The sequence below is a fragment of the Hakea prostrata genome, chromosome 6, assembly GCF_041222555.1.
Source record: "Hakea prostrata isolate BN-2017 chromosome 6, UWA_Hpros_2, whole genome shotgun sequence".
NCBI lineage: Eukaryota > Viridiplantae > Streptophyta > Magnoliopsida > Proteales > Proteaceae > Hakea > Hakea prostrata.
In genome coordinates, this window is record NC_142605.1 from 22,744,584 (window position 1) to 22,756,048 (window position 11,465).

General features: G+C 40.0%; 1 protein-coding gene and 2 pseudogenes across 1 annotated transcript; 2 read left to right on the forward strand and 1 right to left on the reverse strand.

Annotated features, from left to right (window-relative positions):
• The first annotated feature begins 1,911 nt into the window (after window positions 1-1,911).
• On the forward strand, window positions 1,912-3,596 carry LOC149012671 (chalcone synthase pseudogene; annotated as a pseudogene).
• Window positions 3,597-5,557: 1,961 nt separating this feature from the next.
• LOC149012672 (chalcone synthase pseudogene) lies at window positions 5,558-7,157 on the reverse strand (annotated as a pseudogene).
• Window positions 7,158-7,989: 832 nt separating this feature from the next.
• LOC149012673 (chalcone synthase-like) lies at window positions 7,990-9,576 on the forward strand. Its single transcript, XM_089158334.1, has one exon. It carries the CDS (start codon window positions 8,154-8,156, stop codon window positions 9,327-9,329), a length of 1,176 nt encoding a protein of 391 aa, XP_089014460.1. The 5' UTR covers window positions 7,990-8,153; the 3' UTR covers window positions 9,330-9,576.
• Window positions 9,577-11,465: the final 1,889 nt, after the last annotated feature.

An 11,465-nucleotide genomic window follows, 5' to 3' on the forward strand; every position in this document is an offset into this window, starting at 1 on the left:
GTAACTCTCACAGAACAAGGATGATGTCTACGGCTAAAACAGACATAACCATAAGAATTAAAATTGTGTCACGAGAATGTCTGTGTGAAGTATATCATGGTTTACACAATGACATAACAGTTCAAGGACATCGCGTCTACTGATCAGCTAGTAAAGTAAATATACTTTCACAAGAGAAGGTTCAAAGGCAAAACCTACCTATCCTAGGCAAGCATTAACCATAGAGCTCTATCACCATGTCGGGTCTTTGTTTTAGTCGTTATTTTTCATTTATGTGGGGGATTGTTGGAAAATGGGCAAAGTGAATGAATATCACTCATTAAGAGGAGATTTTGTGGTAATTAGTGTATGGAATAATTATGGATGGTGGGGTGTTTCAAATCCTAAGGATGGTTCATGCATGAAATATTAATGAACATTTAGGCTTTACATTGCCCAAGAAAGGTTCATGAACGAAATGTTGTGGGACCTGAATGAAATGTTATGGGACTTTTCATTTCCTAAGGAGTCTTTCATTTCCCTAGCTTGGTTCATAAATGGCCAAAGCTTTTCGTTTTCCTAAGCTTATTAATGAGACATTTATGGTAATATGGTATGTTCATTGTACCTACCAAAAATCTCTACTATAAATTGAAGATCCCTCCTTGATGAATATAAGATTTTTGGGATTTTTCTCTTTTTTTTATTTATTTATTTAAGAGTCGTGCTACGATTGCTTCAAAAGTCTTGTTAATGTTTTGTAATGTTTGAGAGTCATGTTAGTTTTTTGAGAGTCTTGTTATTTTGGGTATTCTGGTGATAGAAGGAAGACACAATTCAAGTTTACCATAGCGGTTTGCATTATGTGTTGGAAATATATTATCACAGGGCAATCGTATAAGACAAATAAACAGAATTAAGAAAAAACTTATCTTGATTCAAATGGCATGAACGAACTCCTCGAAAGTTTTGCTATGTACATCCATATTGATAAACGAAATTGATGGAGTTGAAACGTGTCGGTAACAACACTTTCTTTAAGGTATTTAAACGCCCCGAATAGTGCACACGGGTTTGAATGCGTTTTCACCCCCAAGATCAGTCAACCCCTCCATCATAGACGGTGCACCCCGTAATTGATGGACTAAGGGATCCGTAAACCTACATTCACCAATTGACACAATTTAAAGGAAACTAACGCTTCTCAAAAACAGGTTTTTGCGCGATAATAAACAAAACATCTCCCACCTTTATAGAAGAGTAAGAGACACCACCAAAGGTTGTCTCTCAAAGCACAAACCTCTTCTCTTAAGGCATGTTTGTTAGCAACAACACCTATTGGCCATTTAGGTGTCTTTAGAAAAATAAATTGTTTGAATTTTCAAATAAAACTACGAAAATTACAACATTATGTTAGTAAACCGTTGTTCGTCGTTGTATCCTGGGAGACGAACATCCGTTGAATCCTCAAGTACACATTGGAGGGGACCAATTTGTCTTAAGGAAAGCGACTGACATGCCTCGACAGTTTTCCTTTATTCTTCTCCTATTGATTCAGGTTTTGGTTACATGTCTTTCCAATTTTCTATTAATTCCTTATTCCCCTAATTATATCTTTAATTTGGCTAAATATTATTCTAAACCTCTTCATTCATTTTATTTATTTTTGGGTAAGAAAACCTCTCTGACTTGTCTTCCAAATAAGTGGATTTCAAAAGGAGGCAACTTCCAGGTCTAAGTGAACCTCTTTTTTGCATGGTAATGCTTCACAATAGACAATAATGAATCCTTTCAAGCTCACAACATCTATCTTACTATTTCATCAAATCATCGCTTGTTGTTTTCTAAAACCTTCCATCTTAGTCGACTCCTTCATTTATTTCAGATCTTTGCAACCTCTTGATTGATATTTTAAGGAGAGGATTAGAAGCAATGGGGTCAGCTGGAGAAATCTATCAAGCTCAACGCTCAAAGGGTCCAGCCACTGTGTTGGCCATTGGCACAATAAATCCATCCAACTGTGTCTATAAGTCTGAGTTCCCAGATTTCTACTTTAGGTCCACAAAAAGTGAGCATATGATTGAATTGGAGGAGAAGGTCAAGTGAATGTGTGACATATCAAGAATAAGAAAGAGGCATCTCTACATGACTGAGGAAATTATGGATGCGAACCAAGACCTCTACAACCCTACTGCTGCAACACTTGATGCATGATAAGATATTATGATTGTTAAGGTTCCCAAGTTGGTTAAAGAAGCAACACTGAAATCCGTCAATGAATTGGGGTAGCCAAAAATCAAAGATCACCCATATTGTGTTCACTACAATTTCTAGAGTTGATGCACCTGGTTGACTTCCAAGCTCTGTGCAATGTGTCGGTGATATATCGCCCTATTGTTGGGGGGCGACAGATTCCCCCTAGCGACACGATTTTTTCAAAATATCGTCGAGGATCGATTTTTCAACCGTCGGCGATATATCGTCTAATGTCAACGATTAAATAAAAATTCGGTCGAATTTTCAACTTAATTTCTCTCTCCTCTCCAAACTCTCCAGAGCCTCTCTCTCTCTTATTTCTTGCACTATTCACCATATTTTGGTTTGATTTTTGACATGTTGTAGACTTTAAATGATTTGGTTTATATGAGTTTCCAGATTTCAAGTTTCGCAGCTTTCGTTTGCATATAGCCGGACATGTGTCGATTAAGAACATTATTTTAGGTAGATGTTTGGGTCAAAATAACACTCCCAATGTGTTTGTTGGCCTCAAACTAGCCTACACGTCAAAATTCAGGCCAAAATGACCTCAAATGGGTCGATTTTTCATCGACTCCCTCAAAAAGTTGCTCAAAATATCGGTTAGTGTCGCCAACCAACCGATAGTTTTCGAACTTTCCTTCCAAGTCATTAAACTCCTTGGTCTCTCATCCTTTGTCAAACGTGTGATGATGTATCATCTAGGTTGCTATGGTGGTGGTAGTGTCCTTCGTGTTGCCAAAGACCTAGCTGAGAACAACAAAGGCGCTTGTGTCCTCGTTGTTTGCTTGTAGTTAAACTTAGTTAGTGGCTTCAAGAGACCTACTGAGACTAACTCACACCCTACTTGGCCAAGCAATATTTTTGCGGATGGTGTAGACCCCAACACATCAATCGAGTGCCCAATATTCCAACTATTCTCAGCGGGCACTCAAATCCTTCCCGACTCTGATGATTGAAGGCCATTTGCATCAAATTGGTCGTTCAATTAGTTTATCCAAAGATGTAGCCAAAACTATTTCCACCAATGTTGGAAAATGCTTGGAAGAAGCATTTAGCAAGATTGGTATTAGTGATTGGAACTCTATTTTTGGGTGTCTCCTCTTGGTGGACCAGCAATTTTGGACTTGATTGCAGCAACCCTTAGGTTGAAGGAGGAGAAACTCAGGGCATCGAGGAAGGTGTTGCATGAGTATGGCAACATGTCGAGCTCAACTGTAATGTCTATTTTGAATGAGATGAGTAAGTCTTTGAAAGAAGGAAAAATCACAACTGGAGAAGGATATGATTGGGGTGTGTTGCTAGGATTTGGGCCAAGTCTAACTGTGGAGACGGTTGTCTTCAAAGCATTTACAAGATAAGCTAGACTTGGTTTTCCTTGCCAATTTGCATTGGTTTTGGCCTATGTTCTTTTGGGTTTTTCTATCGTTCTCTATATTATTCCTTCCTGTGCTTTGGGTTTGTTTGATTCTCTTTTCTATTTAGTAGAGAACAATGATGACCCTCTTTCCCTTTTTTGTTCTTCTAATGGAATGCCATGTTTTCACTAATTCAAATGAAGATGTCGAGACTACATATTGAAAAAACAAGAGCCAAAATTACCAAGCATTATCCTGAAGAACAATATATATTCTCTTTAGATTAGTCGCCAAGGGATTTCATCAGCGTGAAGGAATTGATTATTTTGACACTTTTGATGCCGTTGTCAAACCTACTACAATATGCGTGATTTTATCGCTAGCAGTTGCCCAAGGAAGGACTCTTCGCCAATTGGATGTTCAAAATGCATTTTTAAATGGTGAATTATTTGAAGAGGTTTACATGGTTCAACCACAGGGTTTCATCGACCTAGAGACACCTACTTATGTATGTCACCTTTAGAAAGCTTTATATGGTTTAAAACAGTCCCCTAGGGCATGGTCTCATCAGCTTGGCAATTATTTACTCACTCTGGGATTCTCATAGTCCTCATCTAACATGACACTATATTTTCGTACTTCAACACATCAAACAATCTATCTTCTTGTATATGTGGACGGCATTGTTCTCATTGAATCTAGGTCTTCTGAGGTTAATTCTGTCATTACATCCATTGGCAAGGAATTTTCCATCAAAGATATCGGTGACTTAAACTACTTTTTAAGTGTCAAGGTCAATAGCTTATCTCACAATTTACATCTCTGTCAGTTAAAATATTCTTCAATTCTTTTGTGAATGACCAATATGCATGAAGCCAAATCAGTAGCAACCCTGACCTCCATCACCAAAGCAACCTCTGAGGAACCTCCCCTCTATGATGATCAGTCCCAGTATAGAAGTAAAGTGGGTGCACTTCAATGCTTGACTCTCAAACGCTCTGATATAGCATTTGCTATCAATAGGGTTTGTCAATATATGCATCAACCTACAATTGATGATTGTGTTGCGGTTAAACGAATTATTCGTTATCTAAAAGGGATCCCATCCCATAGGATTCTATTTCGACCCACAACTAATCTCACTGCCTTTAGTGATGCGGATTGGGCCAGTTCAACTACCGATCAACAATCCACAAGTTGCTACTATGTCTACTCGGGCCCTAACTTGTTGGAGTTTCAAGAAACAACCCATTGTGGCCCGCTCTTGTATGAAATTTGAATACAAAGGGGTTGCTAATGCTACCGCTGAGTTGATATGGTAACATCAGCAACTGAGTGAACTTAGGGTTGTTACTTCTGCACCAACTCTATACTGCGATAACATTGGAGCTACTTACCTGGCGCTAATCCGATCTTCCATGCACAAACCAAACACATCGAGATTGACTATCATTTTGTTTGTGAACAAGTTGCCACAAGAAATATTTCAATCCAATTTGTTCCCACAAGAGACCAAGTTGCAGACATTTTCACCAAAGGCTTATCTGCTTTGAGATTCAAAATTTTAAAATCCAAGCTCACTGTCTATCCCCGAAAAATGAACTTGTAGTAAAGTGTAAAGGATAAGCTTCTGAATTCGAGTTCAAATTCAAATCCACCGTAACTACCTCTATCCTCAATTGATCTTATCTCCAATCGATCAAGAAGAGTCTGAGTTATGGTTAAAGTGTCAACAAGTTTTAAAGTTTCATTGTAAACAAGTTGTAATTTAAATTCAAATATTCAAATTGTAATTCAAATAATATTAATATACATCTCCCACTCACGAATTTGAGTGTGGAAGAAATCACTCTCAATTGAGTTCTCTTTCAAACGAAACTCTAACAGTAAGTAGATTACGATCAATTGGAGCATCATATTTGGTCTTCGTGATAACTAGATTAAGGCATCAACTAGGTCCCTCCATAGTATTCCTTCTCACAAGAATTGGGGGCTTTAGTTTACTTGACAAGGTTTATCCAAAAGTCTTAGGTTTTCAGATGATGTATAGAGAGATCAAAGAAAGGAAAGGTGTAGCAATAATGAACCCCATGAACTTTATGAAAAATGATTTAATGTTTAAAATTAACAGAAATACAGCCTATCAAGGTATCTCTTATTAAAAGACAAAAATTATATGGAAAACAAAAATAATGAGGTAGGAAATAATGTCAAAATGTTGAGGTGAGACAAACCCTTGTAACAAAGTGCAACTAAAAATCTATGCAAGTTTGTAAACCCAGCTAGCCTAGATCAATTATGCTGTACCAACACTACGCAAGACAATTGTCTCTACGGTAAGACCCGGTCCAAACCCTAAGAGCACACCCCAATCGAACCCTTCTCCAGTTGTGGCTTTCCCTTCTCTCATAGACTTATTCCTCATCTCATCCAAAATGAACATCACAGTTGGGCTTGACATGTTGCCATACTCGCTCAACACTTTCCTTGATGCCTTGAGTTTCTCCTCCTTCAACCCAAGAGTGGCTGCAATCAAGTCCAATATTGCTGGTCCACCAGGGTGAGACACCCAAAAAATAGAGTTCCAATCGTTGATACCAATCTTGCTGAATGCTTCTTCTAAGCATTTTCCGATGTTGGCAGAAATTGTTTTGGCCACATCTTTGGATAAACTAATTGAAAGACCAGTTTGACGCAAGTGGCCTTCAACCATGTCATCTGAATCAGGGAGAATACGGGTGCCTGCCGAGAATAGTTGGAACAGTGGGCGCTCAATAAACGTGTTGGGATCTGCACCAACTATTAAAGCTGCAGCGCCATCCGCAAATATTGCCTGCCCAAGCAAAGTGTGCAAGTCGGTCTCGGTTGGTCCCTTGAACCCACTAACCGAGTTTAACTCGGAGCAAACGACGAGGACACGAGCACCTTTGTTGTTCTCAGCAAGATCTTTGGCGACACGAAGGACACTACCACCACCATAGCACCCTAGATGATACATCATCACACGTTTGACGGTGGGCGAAAGACCAAGGAGCTTGATGAGTTGGAAGTCAGCACCAGGCGCATCAACACCAGAAATGGTGGTAAATACAATATGGGTGATCTTTGATTTGGGCTGCCCCCACTCTTCGATGGCCTTTAATGCGGCTTCCTTAGCCAATTTAGGAACCTCAACAACCATGATATCTTGGCGTGCATCAAGTGTCGCAGCAGTAGGGTTGCAGAGGTCAGGGTTTGCCTCCATAATTTCCTCAGTCATGTAGAGATGCCTCTTTTTTATTGTTGACCTATCGCAGATTCGCTTGACCTTCTCCTTCAATTCAGTCATATGCTCACTCTTTGTGGACCTGAAGTAGAAATCTGGGAACTCAGATTGGTAGACACAGTTGGATGGATTTGCAGTGCCAATGGCCAGCACTGTGGCTGGACCCTCCGAGTGGCGAGCTTCATAGATTTCTCCGACTGATCCCATTGCTTCTTGTATCCTTCTACTTGTGAATATCGACTTAGAAGAGGATGTGAAAATCGGATAAACGGAAGAATGAACAAAGAGAGAAGGGAAGGATATGGAAATAGAAGCGATGATTTGATGAAATAGCAAGACAGATGAATGGGTATATTTATAGAGGCTAGAAGTTTGAATCGATTCTTCCTCAGATGCCAAGCAGTTGTATGATCACTTAGTTCCTGGAAGTCGCCTCTTTCGAAACCCTTTCCTTTAGAAGGCAAGTCCAAGGACCTTGAGAAGTGATTGGGTCACGTTTGTTTGAATGACATCGACTTGGTCATGTTGACTTGCATGGGTTACTGATATTTTTTGACCGCCAACTGAGGCAACGGTGAGAGAACGCTGTTTCAGATATAGGTTTTACTTAAAAAGAAGGAGAAAAAATAAAATAAAAAATACTGGACAACGGGAGCCTCATTTGACCAGTTAAAGGTATCATAATCTCCATTATTTTCTTCTTCATTTAGAACTATAGACAAGAAAGTCACAAGCGGACCCCATGATAAGCAAGCAGTCAATATTGGAAACTGTTCTTAAGTGACCTGCAGCTTCCATGCGGATCAGAATTATTAATTTTACAAGAAGTTGATGATCCGCACGCCTTGTTTTGATGCATGGATCGTTTCAAGTGATCTTAAATTAAGCTAGCAAAAAAGAAACGAAATCCAGAAGTATAAATCATGAGTGATCTTAAATAATAAATTTTAATAGGTCAAACAAGGCGAGCCTGTAGTTCCCCGTTCTAAAAGGTCATCGCACGCTGCCATTCAAGAAAAAATATTGGCGACTCATACAAGTCAATGTGACGGAGTCTGAATCAAACAAACGCGACTGTCAAGTATATCTAAGTGATCATACGCATGGTTGGCACCAGACCATGGATCCATTCCAGCTTTCTGTCTTCTATAAATACCTGAGCATCTAGCTTGCAAGGTCATCAAATCATTCCTTGCTGTTTTCTATAGCCTTTCTGCTATCCATCTTAGTTCATTCCTCAAATCCAGAATCCCACACCCTTCCGGCTGATATTCAAAGGAGAAGAACGAGAAGCAATGGGGTCAGTTGGAGAAATCTATGAAACTCAACGCTCAGAGGGACCAGCCACAGTACTGGCCATTGGCACAGCAAACCCGTCCAACTGTGTCTATCAGTCTGAGTTCCCAGATTTCTACTTCAGGTCCACAAAGAGTGAGCATATGAGTGAATTGAAGGAGAAGGTCAAGCGAATCTGTGATAGGTCAACAATAAAAAAGAGGCATCTCTACATGACTGAGGAAATTATGGAGGCGAACCCTGACCTCTGCAACCCTACTGCTGCGACCCTTGATGCACGCCAAGATATCATGGTTGTTGAGGTTCCTAAGTTGGCTAAGGAAGCCGCATTAAAGGCCATCGAAGAGTGGGGGCAGCCCAAATCAAAGATCACCCATATTGTATTTACCACCATTTCTGGTGTTGATGCACCTGGTGCCGACTTCCAACTCATCAAGCTCCTTGGTCTTTCGCCCACCGTCAAACGTGTGATGATGTATCATCTAGGGTGCTATGGTGGTGGTAGTGTCCTTCGTGTCGCCAAAGATCTTGCTGAGAACAACAAAGGTGCTCGTGTCCTCGTCGTTTGCTCCGAGTTAAACTCTGTTAGTGGGTTCAAGGGACCAACCGAGACCGACTTGCACACTTTGCTTGGGCAGGCAATATTTGCGGATGGTGCTGCAGCTTTAATAGTTGGCGCAGATCCTGACGCGTCAATTGAGTGCCCACTGTTCCAACTATTCTCGGCAGGCACCCGTATTCTCCCTGATTCAGATGACATGGTTGAAGGCCACTTGCGTCAAACTGGTCTTTCAATTAGTTTATCTAAAGATGTGGCCAAAACAATTTCTGCCAACATCGGGAAATGCTTAGAAGAAGCATTCAGCAAGATTGGTATCAACGATTGGAACTCTATTTTTTGGGTGTCTCACCCTGGTGGACCAGCAATATTGGACTTGATTGCAGCCACTCTTGGGTTGAAGGAGGAGAAACTCAAGGCATCAAGGAAAGTGTTGAGCGAGTATGGCAACATGTCGAGCCCAACTGTGATGTTCATTTTGGATGAGATGAGGAATAAGTCGACGAAAGAAGGGAAAAACACAACTGGAGAAGGTTTAGAATGGGGCATATTGTTAGGATTTGGGCCAGGTCTAACTGTGGAGACGATTGTCTTGCGAAGCATTAGTACAAGATAAACTGCCCTTGCGGGCGTTGCCAATTTGCATTGGATTTTTTTCCCAATGGGATCTTATTGGATTTTTTTTTAAGCTCTCTATATTATTCCTTCCAATGCTTTTGTGTTTGTTGATTTTTTAAATTTTTCCTTTTCCTATTTAGGAGAGGACAATGAAGACCCTCGTTCATTTTTTATTTATTGTTTTATTTAAGTTCCTTCTAATAAAATACCATGTCTTCACTTCTAATTCAAATGAAGATGTTGAGACTTATACATATTGCAAAAATCAGAGCCATTATTCACATATACATATGGGCAAGACTAGAGTCATTATTACCGAGCATTATCATGAAGAACTATATATGTTCTTGTTGATGTTGAATTTGCCTCTAAGGTTGAACCGTGGAATGAACCTCTGGGTTGATGCTGGTTATTATGAAATTCTTGAGATTGATCCTGATTCCTAAGTAAATCCTTGCAAAACTTAAATTTCGTCAGAAAGGGCCAATCGAGGTGGTCGGATGTTGCCTCCAATGGCTAAGTCAGGCCTAGGTTGAATGGAGAAGATGATTTGGAAGAAATTTTAGAGAGATCCATATTGGAGTTGGAGAATGAGAGAGTTTGTTACCCCACCCTGCCCCTCCCTGTGTCAATACCAAATTTATCTATTTATACATGTGAACCATGGGCAAGTCAGTCATGCCTAGTTAGCTTCACTCCTCACCGTTAGATTGTTTCAACCACTCTGTCACATCCACCGAACCGGTACCCCATCTGGCATACCCAAGTGTGTGATCCATAGCCCCAAATATCAATATCGAGGAAATCATCCTCCCACATTTATAATAATATAAAATCAAGAACAATACTAAATCAATATTTAACTAAATTAACTGAAATGTCAAGATAAGATTCAAAGAGAAAATACATTATAATCAGAGTGCAAAAAAATGATACCAATAGAATAAATCAATGTAGAGTGTAATGGAAAATCACTCTACAACAATAGCGGAAAAATATATCAAAACTAAAAAGAAGATTACAATCGATTCCCAAATTAAAAGGGAAAGAAAAGAAGTAAACTAAATCTAAACTAATGTTTCTTCAAATCTATAAAGAACACTTCTAAAAGTAAAGGTCTCAATATCCAAGTATCATTGTACTAGCACATGAGTACGACTAATCTTGATACGCTCCTCTGTCACCTTGGTAGTCCTCACAGTGGTAGTCACAGTAGCCAGCACCTTGGGTGTAGTATGAGTCATCCGAGGCAATCTCATATGATTGTCCGTCATAGTCATCAACACCTGTAGACAGATCTAACAAAGTTGTTGCAAAAAGGAGTGAGTTCAAAAGAACTCAACAAGGTGGTTCATTCCACAATAACACAATGTAGCATGATAGCAAAACATAAATGATGCAACATGATATGAAACAGACATGCAAATATGATTCTAACTATATGTATTCTGGTTTCTATTGGAAGACATGCTTTAAGTCATAGCACCATACTCCTCTAGGTAGGTCTCAAATCACTCTCCCTCAACCATCTCAGTATCTTGGGTTCTCTAGTGGTAATTGGGTCCTGCATCCTCTCGGACATTCCATGGCTGGGGTTTAGGTCACCGCTCTCTCACATCACCATTAGTTTGAGTATTGGTGCATGTCAAGGTTAAACTTACACAATGCAAGTCTTTTATTTAGTTATATCAAGTCAGAGTTCGATACTTCCATTCCTCGCCTCTCGCGATCCTTTCTGGTATCCTTCTCACTAGAGTCAGCGTATCATATGGCTACAACCAACTCGGACTACTGACTCATCATCCCTATTGGTCATCCACAAATAGTAAACAAGAAGCTCTCATGTCCTCTCACAGCTTGGTTACCGGTCTTGAGCGCCTATGAGCCAAGTCAATTACTGCAACCCTACCAATGAATGGCCCCCACAATGTGATTCATGTCCTCTCACGGGTTGGTTACCAGTCTTGAACGCCAACAAATTCCCATTGCTACCGCGGGTTACTAGGTCTCAATACCCTTCCGAATCGGGTCTGATATAACAGAGTAATCCTAGCCAAACACTGCTAGACAAGCCCTAGGTATGTCATCCAATAATCTGGGAAAGAGTCAAGGGGCATCATCGAAAATGTCTCAT